Consider the following 20356-nt stretch of genomic DNA (forward strand, 5'->3'; position numbering starts at 1 on the left):
TATTCTTTTAAAAAAATCGTTATTAAAATAAATGAAAATAGTATTCTTTCTTATCTTTACGAAGGATGTTAACTGAAGTAATTATGGATTGACAGATTTCTGTGACGATACTTGAGATCGCCTGTTTTATAATTCTAACTATATACAACACGTCTGTGAAAGATTCACGACTGGCAATGAATCAGTGTGTGGCACATAGCCTGACAAGTTTGGAAAGGTTTCCCAAAATACAGTGGAGCTTTCGAAATTTTTTCTCTATCATATGCAGAAGGATTCTGAAATCGGCAAGGCACACTTTTGAATGATTCTGAAACCCATATCATGTTGTAGTTGTAATTTTTCGAGAAGATTAATCCAAAAGTAATGCCTCTCGAAAATAGAGCTCTTCTCCAGTACCGTTTACTTCTACAACTTTTTTTTAGTAACTGTTACTATACGATGGTGCGCGACTTTGTACCTTGGTGAGAAAGTTCCTGAATAGTTTTCTGGGCTTTTTGATACTATATATTATTTGTTTAGATTGTTGCTGAAGTGGAGCACTCATTTAAATTGTGCTAAAAATCAGCAGTGACCATTACAAAGATGCTACCCGGTGTAAATTGGCTTTCTGTTTCAGGTACTCAATACTTTCTTAATTCCTTTTGCGTAGCATACCACCCGCTGCATGTGCACCTCCTTGGGTGGAGGATGGCGTTGCCAGTGTGCTGGGTCGTAAAATGCTGCCTCAGAAAGCACTCCAGTTTCTCTACAGTGGGACGATTTGCGACGAAATTCATCCAGACTCGTGTGGCCTTATAAAAAGCTGTTCCACTAAATAAACAGCGATATCGACAAGCATGCCACCGATTTCGCGTCAAATCGAGAATCTTGCACTATCCGGACGCTGCAAGATATTTTAAATTATCCACTGTTTCTCGCCAAGAGACTTTGAGATGAAATATATACGTATATTAATAGACACTCAAGGAAAAATATTTATTAATTATACTTGAACGACAAAACATACTAATCTAATACAGGAACTAGGATGACAACACAATATTTACAGGTCTCTAGTTACACTGTGGTTTCACAGATAGTCGACATTTATCACAGCTCGTTGTAAGCGACGTGTGAAGTGCGTCGCAACCAGTGACCGAGAAAAGGATTGGAGTACACCGTTAGTGTTGTAGAATCGTTGAAAGAATGGCAGAATGTCCCTTCATTCAACAATGAGCCGTTAACACCTTCATGAGTCTGATTGTGCGGCTGCCTTTGCACTATGCTGGTCAGCCTTGACATTTTCATCGGGCTTCCTGGCGTCCTCCATTTCGATTTCTGTCTTCCGCTGGGTCTCACTGCCATTCCCTTGGATGTCTGACTTGGTCGGTACGCTGCCGTCTTCCTTGATATCAGCTTTCGTTGGCTCACTTCCCTCTATCTCGGGTTCTTGGTCGATTGACATAATTGTATCCTCCTCAACATTTGGTTTCGCTGGTACATCGACCTCCTCCACATCTGTTTTGGTTGGCACATCTTCATCTTTCTTAACATCTGGTTTGTTTGGCACTCCTTCGTCCCTTCCAACATCTGGTACGATTGGAAAGCTTGCAATCGTCTCTTTTTGTGGTTTAGTTATCGTGTCTCTGGACTCGTTTGCATCTTGGTTTGTTTGCTTGCCGTCGAGTTTGGTCAACACGCTGCCGTCTTCCTGGACGTCTGATTTGGACAGCGTGCTACCATCTTCATGCAAGTCCTTTTTGGTCAGAAGGTTGCCGTCTTTCTGGAAGTCTTGTTTGGTAAGCAGGTTGCCATCGTCCTGGAAGTATAGCTTGGTCGTCGGGCTGCCATCCTCATCGACGTCAGACTTAAGAGGCACCTTCTCGGACATCGCTTCCGTCTGGTGGGGATCGGCGGATGTAGGCGTGTTCCATGGCTGCAGCTCTGAGGAGGCGCAGAAGGTGTACACTATGCCCGGCACAACCAGCATGGCTGCCGTGATTAGGAACACGATGCGCCACGCGTCCGGTGTTTGCTGTGGACAGAATACAAGGACACAAATCTTTTTGATGTTTTAACAGGATGTGCTTACACACTGAGCAACACATAAGACATAAAAAAAAGCATAGTTGCTGTAGCCGCTGGGTAAAGGACCATGTGGCTAAATTAGTGTTTTCTCGAATCACTTTTCACTAGACCGAGTGGCAGTAGGCACCTGACACTATTTCAGATCATTTCCAGATCCACGTACTACTGCATCTCGATGTAGCTTCAGCTCAATAGGTGACCACAAGTCTTTTTATAAATATAAATTCGTGTTCATTCAGTAATTTTCTGATACGTGTAGGACTGTAGGTGTAGGATCCGGCGATCGACCCACTAACCCGTGCAATCCTGACCATATTCATGCAGCTTTTGCAAGTTCCATGACACGTTACTAAAGTACATACGCGTGTGCAATGCTATTTGCATTTATCAATTCTTTTAACAATGCAAGTCAAGTGACGCGGGTGAACGTATAGGCCATGGATTCGTTTCTCTCATACAAATTTATTTACCATGCTAGTCATTGCCCAGCGCATCCCGCACCATGTGACAAAAGGGCATTAGGATCTCATAATGTATAAACAACATGATTATTATGTTACATTCGTGCACTCTCTGTTGATTTGGAAGAATTCATTAGCAGTTTGATTTTCGTCGATAAAACGACATAAAATGTTCCTTCTATACCAGCCTGTAAGAGTACTGTCATATCGCTGGCTTTGTTGCGGAGAATCTTTGCGGGCAGTCGCGTGTGTAGAGTCGAGCGCGGGACACGGAACTGTTATGTTGTGTTGTGGGTAGCTCTGCATGTGAGAGGCATTGTTAGTATGGAAGTTGAAGTGTTGCTACAAGTGCTATTACAGTAAAGTGATAAAATATGCAAATGATTCAGAGGAAAATGGATCAAGAATTAATTTAAAAATGAGCAGTGCTGCTGATAAAGTATATGTGTATCCTCTCGTTGCGTGTCGTACCGTACAGTATCAGTCATCCGCGCCGTGTTCGGTCTTCCAGAATGAACTGATGTGAATCAGTAGAAACTAGTTGCCACAAAAGAGTGCAATCAAGTGCCAGTGATTTGTAGCGAGCGTGAGAACGTGCGTTTGATCATCGCGTTTCCGCATTATCAACAATCAGCCACGCCGCGATGGTTACGCGCACGCTCGTACAAGTGAGAAGTGAGAACTGAAAAATTAATTCTATAATCAGTGTTATATCATTACTAGTGTCAAGGAGGTCTGGTACCAAAAGAAATCCGTGTATGCGTGACGAGCGTAAGAACTTTCGTACGATAATTCGGCTTCCGCATCATCAAGAATCACCCGCGTCGTGTCGGTTACGGATACTCTCGTCTGGGTGATATTGTGGCCTGGTAGTCATCCATTAATTGGGATAAACACTTATGAATTAGAATGTAAACAGTGCAACCTGTGACTTTCTTTTATCGTCTCGGAATATACGAGGGCGGTTCAGAAAGTAACCTCCGATTGGTCACAGCGCGGGTTGTGGGGGGAGTAGCGACGCCATCTGTGCGTTCACGCACTCAACAGGTCAGTCGGCATCAAGCCGTGGTCGAGTGAACGTCGTACATGCGCTAGTTTAGTTTTTGTGGCAGTTTGAAATGTGTGCTGCAATAGAAAACCCCGCCAAATGTGAAGTGCGTGCTGTCATAAGGTTTTTTACAGCCAAAGGATATTCTGCAGCAGCTATTCATCCTGAGCTTTGTGCTGTGTACGGACCAAGAGTTATGAGTGAAGGAGTTGTCCGTGAATGGGTACGTTTATTTAAAAGTGGACGAGAAAACGTTCATGATGAAGAGAGGAGTGGTAGACCATCATTGGTGACTGACGAACTCGTTCAGACAGTTGATGCAAAAGTTCGTGAAAATCGACGTTTCTCAATGTCGGAGTTGTCTACTGGTTTTCCACAGATTTCTAAGACTCTCTTGTACGAGATAGTCACAGCAAGATTGGGTTACCGTAAGTTCTGTGCACGATGGGTGCCCAAAATTCTTACCGACCACCACAAAACTCAAAGAATGGCCTCTGCATTAGACTTTCTGTCACGTTATGAGGACGAAGGAGAACCATTGTTAAACAGAATCGTGACCGGTGACGAAACCTGGATTAAGTACGTGAACCCTGAGACAAAAGAACAATCAAAGATGTGGGCACATTCAAATTCGCCTACGAAACCAAGAAAAGCCTCGCAAGATTTTTCTGCCAGAAAACTGATGGCAACGGTGTTTTGGGATGCCAAAGGGGTGTTGTTGGTTGAATTCATGGAACGTGGTACGACCATTAATCAAGACGTGTACTGTGAAACAATAAAAAAGTTACGACGGGCTATACAGAACAAACGCCGTGGTATGCTGACTTCCGGTATCGTTTTTTTGCACGATAACGCCCGTCCTCACTCTGCTCGCAGAACAACGGCCCTTCTTGAGTCCTTCAAGTGGGACGTTATCAACCATCCACCTTACAGCCCAAACCTGGCGCCAAGTGATTATCACCTCTTCATGCATTTGAAGAAATGGCTCGGGTCACAGCGGTTTGATGACGACGAAGAGCTCAAAGATGCGGTCACAGGCTGGCTCCAGGCACAAGCGGGTGATTTTTATGCAGAAGGAATTTCAAAGCTTGTGAAGAGATACGATAAGTGCCTCAATTGCTATGGAGACTATGTAGAAAAATAGTGCAAAGATGTAGTTGTAAGATGTATATATTAAAATATTTTTATTTAACTTGGTGTATTTTTTTTAAATCAACCGAAGGTTACTTTCTGAACGGCCCTCGTAGTTGTTCATACCAGACGTAGAACAGTGTTGTGTTTTGACGTTGAGTGGCTCCCCTAACCCGCTTGCATATTTCGGTAGATAATTTCAGGCAAGCCAACAGCAGTGTGGAGCAGAACAGTACGACCGCCGTGGGATTATCAGGTACGTGGTGTGGACAGGGCGCATGGTCAAGGAACGACAACCAGTTTCAGGGTCCCCACCCCCACTTAGCACTCCCGGGCGTGTTACAAGCTCACTTATAAAATGAAGTATTTCCGGGCATATCTTAACCCCCCTGGTTTTTGAAACACCCTACACAAAAAATCTTAAATAGAAAATTATTCTAAAGAAAAGGATGAATTTCGTGAAAGGTACAAAATATCAGTGACGGTTGCGTCAAGTGCTACTACAAAAACGTCCTTGAGACAAAATTAAAAAACTATAAGGTAATGCTTCATTAGGTCCACAGTAAATTCTGGTTCTATTATAACGAGTTGCGAATGGAACAGGAAAGGAAATGACTAGTAGTGTTATAAGGTACCCTCCGCTACGCACTGTACGGTCGCTTGCGCAGTATGTACGTAGATGTAGATGTAGCACTAACTCGTTACGCAATGCACGCAGAAAACTCCACTATTTATCCCATGCTTGGGAACATTTTGACAAACTGTGCACAATCATACTCTTTTCCACAGACTTGTTGCAATCAATAAACTCTCAAATTTACAAAGAAAATGTGGTCTGTTGAACAACAAGTGGAAAGAAAGAAAATAAGAAAGGCGTTCAACAGTAAATATAGCTAGTTGTTGTTGTTGTGGTCTTCAGTCCTGAGACTGGTTTGATGCAGCTCTCCATGCTACTCTATCCTGTGCAAGCTTCTTCATCTCCCTGTACGTACTGCAGCCTACATTCTTCTGAATCTGCTTAGTGTATTCATCTCTTGGTCTCCCTCTACGATTTTTACCCTCCACGCTGCCCACCAATACTAAATTGGTGATCCCTTGATGCCTGAGAACATGTTCTACCAACCGATCCCTTCTTCTGGTCAAGTTGTGCCACAAACTCCTCTTCTCCCCAATTCTATTCAGTACCTCTTCATTAGTTATGTGATCTATCCATCTAATCTTCAGCATTCTTCTGTAGCACCACATGTCGAAAGCTTCTATTCTCTTCTTGTCCAAACTATTTATCGTCCATGTTTCACTTCCATACATGGCTACACTCCATACAAATACTTTCAGAAACGACTTCCTGACACTTAAATCTATACTCCATGTTAACAAATTTCTCTTCTTCAGAAACGGTTTCATTGCCTTTGGCCGGCCGGTGTGGCCGTGCAGTTCTAGGCTCTTCAGTCTGGAGCCGCGTGACCGCTACGGTCGCAGGTTCGAATCCTGCCTCGGGCATGGATGTGTGTGATGTCCTTAGGTTAGTTGCGTTTAAGTAGTTCTACGTTCTAGGGAACTGATGACCGCAGATGTTTAGTCCCATAGTGCTCAGAGCCATTTGAACCATTTTTGAACCTTGCCATTGCCAGTCTACATTTTATATCCTCTCTACTTCGACCATCATCAGTTATTTTGCTCCCCAAATAGCAAAACTCCCTTACTACTTTAAGTGTCTCATTTCCCAATCTAATTCCACGACTTAATTCGACTACATTCCATTATCCTTGTTTTGCTTTTGTTGATGTTCATCTTATATCCTCCTTGCAAGACACTGTCCATTCCGTTCAACTGCTCTTCCAAGTCCTTTGCTGTCTCTGGCAGAATTGCAATGTCATCGGCGAACCTTAAAGTTTTTATTTCTTCTCCCTGGCTCTTAATACCTACTCCGAACTTTTCTTTTGTTTCCTTTATTGCTTGCTCAATATACAGATTGAATAGCATCGGGGATAGGCTACAACTCTGTCTCACTCCCTTCCCAACCACTGATTCCCTTTCATACCCCTCGACTCTTATAACTGCCATCTGGTTTCTGTACAAATTGTAAATAGCCTTTCGCTCCTGTATTTTACCCCTGCCACCTTCAGAAATTGAAAGAGAGTATTCCAGTCAACATTGTCAAAAGCTTTCTCTAAACCTACAAATGCTAGAAATGTAGGTTTGCCTTTCCTTACTCTTTCTTCTAAGATAAGTCGTATGGGCAGTATTGCCTCACGTGTTCCAACATTTCTACGGAATCCAAACTGATCTTCCCCGAGGTGGGCTCTATCAGTTTTTCCATTCGTCTGTAAAGAATTCGCGTTAGTATTTTGCAGCCGTGACTTATTAAACTGATAGTTCGGTGATTTTCACATCTGTTAACGCCTGCTTTCTTTGGGATTGGAATTATTATATTCTTCTTGAAGTCTGAGGGTATTTCGCCTGTCTCATACATTTTGATCACCAGATGGTAGAGTTTTGTCAGGACTGGCTCTCTTAAGGATGTCAGTTGATCTAATGGAATGTTGTTTACTCCCGGGGCCTTGTTTCGAATTAGGTCTTTCAGTGCTCTGTCAAACTCTTCACGCAGTATCATATGTCCCATTTCATCTTCATCTACATCCTCTTACATTTCTATAACATTGCCCTCAAGTACATCGCCCTTGTATAGACCCTCTATATACTCCTTCCACTTTTCTGCTTTCCCTTCTTTGCTTAGAACTGGGATCCCATCTGAGCTCTTGATATTCATACAAGTGGTTCTCTTTTCCCCAAAGGTCTCTTTAATTTTCATGTAGGCTGTATCTATCTTACCCTTCGTGAGATAAGCCTCTACATTCTTACATTTGTCCTCTGGCCATCCCTTCTTAGCCATTTTGCACTACCTGTCGATCTCATTTTTGAGACTTTGTATTCATTTTTGCGTGCTTCATTTACTGAATTTTTATATTTTCTCCTTTCATCAATTAAATTCAGTATCTCTTCTGTTATCCAAGGATTTCTACTAGCCCTTGTCTTTTTACCTACTTGATCCTCTGCTGCCTTCATTACTTCATCCCTCAAAGCTACCCATAGCTAATATTCTAGAAAATGGGAAAACGTATTTTGTTTTTACTCTATGCAGGCTGTTTTCAGAGCATTTTCGTTCTAAGTCGAGTTCAGATGTCAGCCAGCAAAATAAAAAACGAGGTTTCCATTCCCAATAAGTCTAGTATTATTCACTGACAACTATATGTATATTTACATCGCACTCCGTAAACCCCCAACGGTATGTGATGAAAGCTACTTGTTGTACCACTAGCCAAATCCCGCCTTCCTTGTTCCCCACGCGAATGGCGCGTGGGAAAAATAATTGTTGGTGAGCCTCTTACATTAGCTCCAATTTCTTCAGTTTTCTAGTCGTGGTCGTTTCACGAGACGAACGTGGGAGGAAGTAATGTGTTGTCCGACTCTTCCCGGAGAGAGCCCACTCGAAATTTCAACAGTATACCTCTTCGTGATGCACAACGCCTCTCTTGTAGCGTCTGCCACTGGAGTTCGTAACGCTTTCACGCCGACCAAACGATTCCGTGCCGAAACGCGCCGTTCTTCGTTGGATATTCTGCCTCTTCTATCAGTCCTACATGGTAATGAACAGTTCTCAAGTATCGGTCGAACAAACACCCTGTAAGCCACATTTCCTTAAGAATCTTCTTATGAATCTCAGGGTAGCACTTGCTTTTCCTGTTATTAGTTTTATGCGGTCATTCCACTTGAGGTCGCTCAGGGTAGTTACTCGTGGATATTCTACAGCAGATATAGTTTCCAGCAACTTGTCCTCAATGGCGTAATTGTACAATAGTGGAATTCTTTTCCTATGTATGCGCAATATGTTACATTACCAGAGCTTGCACCATTCATCAGTCCTCTGAAGGACATTGTGCATTCTGACTTCTGGGGTTGCAACTTTCTTGTAAACAGCCGCATCATCTGTGAACAGTCTTAAAGAGTTTTCAACGCTCTTTACTAAAACAATTACATGAATTGTAAACATTAACGGTCCTACAACACTTCCTTGGGGTACTCCCGAAATTACCTTGCCACTTGTCAATTTTGTTCTGTTAAGAGCTACGTGTTGAGTTCTATGTGCGAGGAAGTCTTGAATCGAGTCACAAATCTCGTCCAATACTCGTTAAGTCCGTTTTTTTTTTCACTAAAGGGCAGTGCGGAACAGAGTCAAATGCCTTCCTGAAGACAAGGAACACAGCATCAACTTGAGCATCGATGTCTACATCACTATAAATCTCATGGAGTAACAGAGCGAGCAGTTTCGCTCCCTGTTTGGGAAACACATTTTGGTTTTTATAGAGGACATTTTCGTCCTTCAAAAAATCATAATTCTTGAGCGTAAAACATGTTCCATAATTTTACAACAAACATGTTAACGATATAGGCCTATAATTACGTGCGTCCGTGCTACGATCCTTCTTGAAAACGGAAATGACCTGCGCTTTTTTCCTGTCACTAAATACCTTTCGTTGCTCCAGCGATCACCGATAAACTGCTGCTAGAAGAGGGGCAAGTGTTTTCACTTAATCTTTGTAGAGTCTAATAGGTATCTCATCTGGTCCTGATGCCTTTCACTACAAAGTGATTGTAGTTATTTTCCCATTTCGCGATCGGTTACCTCAAATTCTGCCGTTTCGACGTTCGTACGATGGTGGGAGGGAAGGACCGTATCTTCTGCTGTGAAAACATTTTGGGAGACCGAATTTAGTATTTTGGCCTTGTCTCTGTTATCTTCCGTTTCGGTGCCAGTATGGTTACTGAAAATGAGTTACTCAATAGAGTATTTCGAACCGCTTACTGATTTTACGTAAGTAACAAATCTCTTAGGGTTTTTAGTCAGGTCGGGTGACAAAATTCTACTTTCAAAGTCACTGAACGCTTCTCTCATTGCTCTCGTTGTGCTCATTTTCGTTTCGTTCAGCTTTCGGTTGTCCGCTAAGTTTTGACTTTTGTTGAATCTGTCATGTAGCTCTCTTTGATACGTAGCAGTTTTTTAATATGGCTATTAAACCACTTGGCGTGGCATCCTTAAACAGATTCCACGTTAAAACTATATGTATGTTAGCGACTAAGTGAGCCATGCGTCAAATAGGAGGGAGGCAAGGACCTCCTGTTTAAAACAAGACAGTTCGTAATAAAGTACCGTGGTATTCGGACCAACCTTTGAATTTTTGTGCGGGCATGTTTCTGACAATTAAGAAATTTTCATGAGAAGCTGTGCATTCTGGCATAACATTTCTCAGACAGGACAACATGGCATAAGCACATATCGATTAAAAAATGAGAAAGTACCATTCTGCAAAACACGTGACTGTAAACAAATGGTGCTTACGTTCTGGTAAGTGAGCAGACCCACGATGATGGGCGATATGAAACCAGGCAGCACGGTCAGCATGTTGGTGATTCCCATGAGGATGCCTGTAACACGAAACCAAACCACTGGCAGGTCACATCAAGAAAGGTTATTCAGATACAAAAGGTTTAAGTGCTTCTTCAGCGGACTGAAAAGGTGTAAAACGCTGGGTGCAGTGCAAATCGGTACGGAGCTGGTCCCGGTACTTACCTCCCCGATCTCCTACCCAGTAACTTCCATCCGTAGAAACCACAAAATATGCAGATAGTTGGTAGTAGTTACACCAAGAGAGTTCGATCTATCAGCATACTCGTAAAACTTATTATCTACCGTAAAAGGTAGCATTAATATGTAGGGGAGAGTGTTATACGTAGAGGCTAGTGAACTTAGGAACACCCAATTTTTTCAGGTTGGTACTTCAGTCTATTCTTCACATTCTACAACGTGAAGAAACGCGCGCTAGAGACCGTCATAAGCAGTATCCGCCATTTTCTGCAGTTTTTGTTGTTGTTAGAGATGAGGTTGTGTTTTGCCCACGGGCGTCACAGTTGCCAATGGAATTACAAGTTTCTGTCAGATGCCACTAGCAGTCGCGCTTCCGGAATCCGGCGGTACCAATGGCGCACGCCCACTGAGCCACGCCTTCAGTGGCTCTGGACTGGGAGCGCCCCTTGCTGCCACAATATAGGACGACCTGCGTTAGCCAAACAGCCACCCCCTCGGCTGGAACACTCTCTTTCGTGCTTTAGTACAGGAAGCCTCATCCTTGTTGATACTGGGAGTTTGACTCTACTTCTTGTTGCATTATTTGTAATGAGTCTTCATTCGCTTGGAGAAACAAAGTTAAGTATATTTTCTGTTTACTGTGTTAACTTGTTCGCTAATCATTTCTGCTCCTGTCCAGATTTCCTATGACAACTGCCGCACTACTATGTAGACCACCTCTCCTTGCCGTTGTGTACAAAGACGTACACAACATATCCAGCATTTGTAAGTATTTCACATTGTACACGTTTAAGAGCTGGTGTGCTGAACTTAAGGATGAAATTAACTTTTACATCATCTGTCACTGCCATAAAATACAGAGAAAGAGAGGGAAAAGGTTCAGAGAAGAGCATTAGAATGTGTCACAGTGTTGTTTAGTTCCATAAATACAATGTATACAGAAAACGGCAGCACGAATGATCACAGGTTTGTTTGATTAGTGGGAGAATGTCACAGAGATGTTGAAGACATAGAACTGACAAACTCTGTGAAGACAGACGAACAACAATCCGAGAAGGCTACTTACAAAGTTTCAAGAACCGGCTGTAAATGATGGTTCTATGAAAATACTACATATCCACGACCCCCCTCCCCCCCCAAATATCGCTCCCACATGGTTTGCAAGGACTAGATTAGATTAATTATAGCATTAGAAAATCATTTTTCCTACGATCCATACGTTTATGCATCAGGAGAAAATCTTAATAACTGGTACAGAACTACTGCCATCCACTTTACAGTGGTGTGTCGGGGGTACATGTAGTTGTAGAAATGTTCAACAACTTGTAGTGTGCGATGCCACAAGAAAGGTGTAATGTATCATGAAAAGGCATAGTGTTATAATGTGCAGAAGGACGATACGACTGCGGTCTACTATTACAAGGGACAAGAGAAAATTTCTCGCTCTGGCACAGAAGTAACGTTGATATTACAGAATTTTAATTCCTGATGTTGCGCCCCACTCGTGAGAGGCTCCAAGAAAAGTTTTGTACAAATCTTGATAAAAGAGGATATAAACCACATTGTAAGACGTCGTGGTCTCCTGACCCTCATTGCTTACATATGCCGCCCTCACAAACATATTCTGCACGTCAAGACGCTTCATTCGAACCCAAACTCGATAAGATAAAGTCAATGTTGTAGGAATTCATGTAAGCGATATGCAATTAACAAGTAAGCACACCGTGGTTGAAATACTCGAGGTTGGCGTACACACATACATTCCAGACACGACGGTCACAGAAGCTTTTAGTTCGGGAGAGAAACCACACAACGGGATGCAGGTCCCTTCAGAGGACGACCCAGCCTATGTCGGCCAGTGAGCGCCCGTGTAGCGGACAGCGTTGGCCCGAGTGAAAGGGGGGAACAACCCCGTGTTCGACTTAAAAGCGAATTCCACTATATTGTGTGGGAGCGGCCAGCCTACGCATTCTTTACACATAGCATGCAGTTTCAGAGATTTTCACAGGGAGACAGCAAACGCCAAACGTCAATGCTACAGGTTTCCAGATTGGTCACCTTAAACGAAACGTCATTCTCCCGTTTTAGATGAGCAATGCTGATTGGCAGACGGTATTTCTGACGCCTTGAGCTGAAGGAATAATGGAAGAGACCAAAAGATATACCCCTTCACGTCTGGCGTGGAGAGGCACCATTCCGTTGTCGCTCTTGGAGCGAGGAACAAGTCTCTCCTCAGTACTTCACTGGGAGAGCACCTCTGTCGAGAGCGAATCGAAGTGCTACTCTATATTGAGTCCTTGTAATTAAGCGTTGTTCACTGTTTTGGCTGACACACTTATTGTGCGGTGTGAATGGACAGAGTTATAGTTAAATGCCTGCGAGCGAATTTTGAGTGGCATCGCAGTGGAATAGTTATCTGACCGGTGTACCACTCCAATAGTTAGACTAGTGGCGAATAGGAATCCTTGACTTCATCAAGGCATAGGCAGAGTTTGATTGGCGAAGGTCAATCCAGATAGAACGAGAGTTGTCTTTATTTGTCAGCAGCGAGCGGCACAGACAGCAGTCATCGCAGCTTACAGTATTGTGCGCTACAGCTATTGCGAGCCCCATATTTCCTCCACAACAGTACACTTCATGCATTTCACATGTGACAGCCTTGACTGTACCTAGCAACATTCTAAGGGATAATTATTCAAGTTGAGTAGGCGTGCCTCTCAGCCATTCTGCCAAGTCAACAACCAACTTAAGCTTTGTACAGAAATTTCATTAGCGAATCCTATCCTTGAGAGGTAACTTCACAATCCGAAAAGAATCAGGATATAACTTGTTCAATTCATAAATAAAAGTGCCATTGTGATTTCTCAGAATTTTTGCAAAATAAATAATAACTTTCGTTAGTTTCATGTCTTTTTTACACTAACTAGCACTACCCCAGTACCCAAGTATCCCACTGGTTACGTAAGAAATTTTGTGAATTTTTGTGTCATTTCCTTACAGTGGACGTCTCCAGAAGATATTTATTGCGGAAAGTTTTTCAGGCATTTCTCTTTAGAACGTTAGGAGCGTCTGTCTGACTTCTGTAGTAGTGTGGGGGTGGAAATTGCATCTTGCAGGAGCCACAGGGTAAAGGGTACATCTCAGATTAATCTGTTGTGCAGAATAACAGAATAACAGATCAGCCCCACACCCCAGAACATTTGTAAATGAGAAACTTTCATGGTTAAGAAATGGAGGTACATTAGAATAGGTGCTGGAAGTGACCTCCCTCCATCTGTATACACAGTTAAACAAGGCGCTGCATGTTCAAGAATGCTGCTGCCAGAGCCTCTGATTTCACGGCGGCTGTTCTCACGTAACTCGTCTATGTGGCAACGTCTATGAAGTATGACAACAGTGAAGTTCCACTAACCGTGTGAGGGTCTCGTGTTTCAGTGTAGCGTGGTATACTGTCCGTGATTTTCTGTGCGACTTGCCGGCCGCGGTGGTCTAGCGATTCTAGGCGCTCAGTCCGGAACCGCGCGACTGCTACGGTCGCAGGTTCGAATCCTGCCTCGGGCATGGATGTGTGTGATGTCCTTAGGTTAGTTAGGTTTAAGTAGTTCTAAGTTCTAGGGGACTGATGACCACAGATGTTAGGTCCCATAGTGCTCAGAGCCATTTGAACCATTTTTTTTTTTTTTTTCTGTGCGACTTGCTTCTTCCAGTGTTGTTTGATTCTGACGATGTGGAAGAGTGCGTGTTTCTTATGAATCGCCACTGGTTAAGTGGTTCCTTTAAGACATGTGAGCGACTGCTTTAGGAACCTTTCGGTGGTCGAAGTAAACAATTTCACCCTTTCATGATAAAAATTGTCTGCCACTATCAAAAAAATTTTAAGCTGATCGATTTTGAAAATTGGTGAAAGGGGCCTCATATCTCCGACGCACGCTTTCATATGAACCTAGGAACTTGAGAGTTTATTTTTTTTTATTGTAGAATGATTTTATCAAATTATCAACTATGGAAACAAGTATAAAAAATCAGTAACAACACATATTTACTCTCCTGTCAATGAAAACGTGAAATATAGCACACAAGTTTTCAACATAACATTTGAAGATGACTTGGACGTGCGACATAAAAATATTTTCTGTATTCTATGAAGTATTCTGGTGCATATACGTCCCACTACATACAAATGATGTACAAACCAGCAAAATTATCAACTTGTCTAGTAATGCATCAAATGTTTCAAATGGCTCTAAGCACTATGGGACTTAACAGTCCCCTAGACTTTAAGAACGACTTAAACCTAACTAACCCAAGGATATCACACACACCTATGCCCGAGGCAGGATTCGAACCTGCGACCGTAGCAGCGCGGTTCCGGACTGAAGCGCCTGGAATCGCTCGGCCATCGCTCGGCCACATCGGCTAGCTAGTAATATATCAAGGAAACACAATAAGTTACGTCAGTCATTCTTGGAATGGAGAAGAAGCCGATTCGATCTGACTTTCGTGAAACAAACGCACTGTGCCACCTGTAAACACATGCTGTTCCATGTGATCGCTCACAGCCTTCTATACAGACATTTCAGTACAGAATTTTGAATGAAGACATTGAAATATGTTGATACTACACATCAGATCAAAAATGTTAAATTCCAATTTGTTTGTCTCGGAGGGGGACCTGCAACGCTACCACACTCGATTCTCTACCCCACCCCATCCGTGGGTGGCGGGGCGGGGGCAACTTAGAAATATTCAGTCAGAACTCCGGCTTTTTATTTCAGGTGACGATTCTACGGTAAAATGGACATACGCATTTACTTCGTTCCGGCACAATGGCGCTGTAGTCGGAGGAATAGAAATGAGCACACAATCTTAATTTACGACGTGCTACTCGGTGGCCCCTGAATATCCAGTGGCACGTGGGACCCCAGCTCCATTCTGCGAGGGTACGACAGAGCAGTATTTCATAACTTCTAATTGCAAACCCCATTCGCAACGTTGTATTCCTCCAACATATCTAACAGGGGACTACTCGACGCGCCACTGGGGCCGTGTAGCGGACTACGCCGTACCATATCTGGCAGAACATTGCGACCGGAGCTCATGCATCGTGCAGATGTTGAACACACAGCGGCTCTAAGCATTCCAATACCGGCACAGTGTTTATTGCCTGGACACCTATCTATCATGTGGAGAACAGACGTGCAAGTGAACGATGAATGTTGCAACCACAGAAGAAAAAACTGAAATGATCCTGATTTACGGAGAATGCAGGAGAAATGTTGAGGCTGGTGTTGCCTTGTATGCGCAGCGTTTTCCAGAGAAAGCTCGCTCTCGTTCGTTCTTTCACTAGATTGTGAGTGCCTTGATGTCTGATGGCAGCGCACAGACCGGCAAAAAGGAAACGAAGCAAACGTGTTACAGGAGTAGCTAATGAAACAGCTGTACTAGTAGCAGAATCCCACAACCCACAGCCGGCCAGTGTGGCCGAGCGGTTCTAGGCGCTTCAGTCTGGAACCGAGCGACTGTTTAACGGTCGCAGTTTTGAATCCTGCCTCGGGCATGGATGTGTGTGATGTCCTTAGGTTAGTTAGGTTTAAGGAGTTCTAAGTTCTAGGGGACTGATGACCTCAGATGTTAAGTCCCATAGTGCTCAGAGCCATTTGAACCATTCTGAACCACAACCCACGGATAAGCGCCAGGCAATTACACCGTGATTGTGATATGCTCGTAGGTAGCACTGTCACAGTACTGCATCGTCATAAGTATCATCCATATCACGTGCGACTGCATCAAAAACTTCATGGCGGTGATTTCCATAATCGGGTAGGTTTTATGAGTGGGCACGTCAACAAATGCAAACGATCCCCACGTTCTGTACTGGGATAATATTTTCCGATGCGTCGACATTCACAAGCCTGCCGGTGTGGCCGTGCGGTTCTAGGCGCTGCAGTCTGGAACCGCGTGACCGCTACGGTCGCAGGTTCGAATCCTGCCTCGGGCATGGATGTGTGTGATGTCCTTAGGTTAGTTAGGTTTAAGTAGTTCTAAGTTCTAGGGGACTGATGACCACAGAAGTTAAGTCCCATAGTGCTCAGAGCCATTTGAACCATTTGACATTCACAAGCCATGGTAGCGTTAACCGGCATAACATGTCATACTGGTGTGTATACAATCCCCACTGGTTACGGCAAGTTGACAGTCAACGTCCTTGGTGGGCATCATGGGGAACAAGCTCACTGGTCCGTATTTTATCGACGGCACACTGAGTGGACGCAAATAACGAACATTTTTGGATATAGACCTGGACGTTCGACAACGTATGTGGGTTCAGCATGACATTTGCCCAGCGCATTACGCAACTGAAGCACGGGAGGTATTAGACCGTGTTTGACCCTGTTAATTGGACCCCTAGTTCCCTGGCTTTGATGTCGCCGGATCTCTTTCTATGGGGTTGTTTAGAAGATAAGGCGTACCAGCAAATGCCAGCAAACCATGAAGAGATGGTCGACCGCATCAGAAAAGCCTGTGCTGGTATTCCCGCAGATATGCATATATCCTTCATACGGTCATTTGAAAAGCGGATCACTAAGTTTACTGAAGTTGGCGGACTGCATTTGAACCCTTACTCCAATTGGAAAAGTAGAGTAGCGTTGGCCAGGAGCCACGACCAGAGTGGCGCGTCGAGTAGTCCCCTGTTCGATACGTAGGAGGAGAGCAACGTTGCGAAAGGGGTTTCCAATCAGAATTTATTAAATACTGCCCTATCCTGCCCTCGTAGCATGGAGGTGGGGTCCCACGAGCCATTGGATATTCAAGAGCCACTGAGTAGTATGTCGTAAATTTACGATTGTGTACCAGTTTCTATCCCTCCGATTACAGCACCATCTGAGGCGAAATGAATAAAATACTTCAGACAAAACGTAATTAGATTTTGCCGTAGAATCGTAATCTGCAATAAAAAACAGGTTCCCATCGAAGATTTCCAGTTGCTCCTCGCCACCCACGCACGGGGGGGGGGGGGGGGGGTCGTGTATCGTGTCATTGGATGTCCCATATGAGACGAACAAATTGGAATTATGACCTCTTTTTATCTGATGTGTAGTTTTCGAAATATTTCAATGTCTTTAGTTAAAATGAACACCCTAGATATCCACAACATGGCCCATAGTATTGTCCCAAAGCTTCATGCTGCATGTTAGCACTAGGTAGATATGAGACACAGAGGTCCCAACGCTCAAGGACACATATATCCCATCAATGACGAATGGTTAGACACAGTATTCAAGGCTTGGTGACGAAGCTGGCGACAAAGTGAATCATTTTTCTCTGTTAGAGTGATTTCCAATGGATTATTGCATCCAAGGTCACCTGACTTGACCACTTGCCTTTTTCCTATGGGGTGACGTTAAAGATAATGTGTACAGTAACAAACCACGCACCAACGACCAGTTACGTCAGAACATTCGCCGTGAAATCCAGACATTCACGCGTTTTGGAAAGACAGCTTCCAATTTTGTGCGCAGATTTCCTTACCGTTGGTGAGACGTGTAACTATCACGTCACCTTAGAAGGGAAACATCAATCAAAGCATTAGTGAAGGCGATGATCATGCACCAAAAGAGACGACGTCAGTTTCATTTACCGGAAAGAATTTTTTGTGACGCATCTACTGCTACACACCACAAGCCACCTCAAGGTGGGTTGCGAAGGGTATTTTGTGTACCAGTGCCATTTTCTCCTTTCATGTTCCAGTCGTGACAGTCGTTAAGGTCCCTTGTGAGCTTGAATCTCTCTAATTGTACCTTCACGTTCTTTTTGTGAGACGTACGTAGGAGCAAGCAAACAAACCTGTAAGCAAATGCGCTGCTTTTCTTTGGACCTACTCAAAGGGGAAAAGTCTTTGTTTTAATGATATCCACGCAAAATCCTGTATAATGTCAGTGACACTCTCTCCCCTATTTCTGGATAATACGAAACGTGCTGCTCTTTTTTTGAACTTCCTCGATGTACTCCATTAATCCTATCCGGTAGGGTTCCCACACCGCGAAGCAGCACTCGAAAAGAAGACGGACAAGCGTACTGTAGGCAGTCTCTTTAGCATATCTGTTACATTTTCAAAGTGGTCTGCAAATAAAACGCAATCTTTTGATTGCTTTACCCACAAACTTTTCTGTGTGTTCTTTCCAATGTAAGTTGTTCATAATTGTAATTCTTAGATATTTAGTTGACTTTATGGTCTTTAGATTTCACTGATTTATCGTGCAACCAAAGTTCAACGGATTCCTTTTAGTACTCATGTGAATGACCTCACACTTTTCATTGCTTAGGGGCAATTGCCAATTTTCGCATCATACAGATATCTTTTCTATATCGTTTTTCAATTTGTTTTGATCTTTGATGACTTTACTAGACCATAGACGACAGCATCATCTGCAAAAATCCTAAGGCGGCTGCTCAGATTGTCTCCTAAATCGTCTATATAGGTAAGGAACAGCAGAGGGCCTATAACACACTACCTTGGAAAACGCCAGAAATCACTTCTGTTTTACTCGATGACGTTCCGTCAATTACTACGAACTGTAACCTCTCTGACAGGAAATCACGAATCCAATCACATAACTTAGACTATATTCCATAAGCACGCAATTTCACAACAAGCCACTTGTGTAGTATAGTGTCAAAAGCCTTCTGAAAATCTAGAAGTACGGAATCAATTTGAAATCCCTTGTCAGTAGCGCTCAACACTTCGTGTTTGTGTACAGCTAGTTGTGTTTCACAAGAACGATGTTTTCTGAATTTGTGTTGACTGTTTGCAAATAGACCGTTCTCTGCGAGGTAATTCATAACGTTCGAACACAATATGTGCACCGAAATCCAGCTGCATATTGACGTTAATGATGTGGGCCTGTAATTTAGTGGGTTACTCCTACTACTTTTCTTAAACATTCGTGTGACCTGTGCAGCTTTCCAGTCTTTGGTACGGAACTTTCGTCGAGCGAGCGGTTGTATATGGTTGTTAAGTATGGAGCTATTGCATCAGCACACTCTGAAAGGAACTTAAATGGTACACAGTCTGGAGAAGAAGACTTGCTTTTGTTAAGTTATTTGAGTACAACGCATAGAACTGGAAAAAAGTCTTTTTTTGCAATGTTGTTCAACTCGCATTCCACATTGAGAATTCCAGTGGAGAATGTCCTGAACACTTGATTTAGAGATTTCCTGCATCACAATTTGTGACACAGCAACGTTTTTTGATACATTCGTATTGATTACACCATTTCTTGTCTCCTGTGATGATTTTTTTCCTAAAAGAATTGCGCTCATCTTACAATTCATTGCACTGCGGTAGGTATCCACGCATCGTTGTTTTTGTTCGTGGGTCAAGATGTGCGGTGTAAACTTTGCAAACTTTCTTCATCAAAACATTCTGGAGAATGTCCTGAACACTTGATTTAGAGATGTTGCTCCATCACGATTTGTGACACAGCAACGTTGATACACTATGGCCCCACGTCGACTACTTAACAACGTCTGCTCACAAGTTGTTTACTGTTGCTAGTTCAAGCTGCCGCCTTAGTTACTGCGCTAACATCACTAGTACGCCGGGAATAAAACGTGCCTCGGAATTTTTTAGAAGGACGGTGTATGAGACTGATCTGGAACTTAAGTGCTGATATAATGCTTCTGGTTTTTACTACACACGAAAGTCAGCTAACACAATACAAATACACTGAATTATACGAAACAGCTTGGAATAATGAGCGGGGTTCACAGCTGTAATAAATGTTATTTACATTGAAGGGGGGAAGGGGAGAAAGTAAAGTAAAGGGAAGGAATTAATGGTATCAGCTGCATTGAGATTTTATGTGGAATCAACAGCGACGAGTGAAAATGTGTGCTTGACTGGGACTCGGACGCAGATCTCCTGCCTTCTAGGCATTTACTTTAATCACGTTGCCAATCGGACACAGTGTTTATCGCAGATGTGCGGACTATCTCAGCCCGCTC

The 20356-nt window shown here is 43.3% G+C and overlaps 1 protein-coding gene across 1 annotated transcript in view; it reads right to left on the bottom strand.

Moving 5' to 3' along the window:
- Nucleotides 1-950: 950 nt before the first annotated feature.
- Nucleotides 951-20356, bottom strand: part of LOC124775695 — a 139052-nt gene continuing 119646 nt past the window's right edge. Inside the window, exons 11-12 of the mRNA XM_047250522.1 lie at nucleotides 10106-10191; nucleotides 951-2014 (exon numbers count right to left, since the gene is read on the bottom strand). Of these exons, the coding sequence (XP_047106478.1) occupies nucleotides 1229-2014; nucleotides 10106-10191 (872 nt within the window). The 3' untranslated portion in view covers nucleotides 951-1228. The remainder of the gene's footprint in view (nucleotides 2015-10105; nucleotides 10192-20356) is intronic.

This window comes from Schistocerca piceifrons, chromosome 2, assembly GCF_021461385.2.
Source record: "Schistocerca piceifrons isolate TAMUIC-IGC-003096 chromosome 2, iqSchPice1.1, whole genome shotgun sequence".
In the NCBI taxonomy this organism is placed as follows: domain Eukaryota; kingdom Metazoa; phylum Arthropoda; class Insecta; order Orthoptera; family Acrididae; genus Schistocerca; species Schistocerca piceifrons.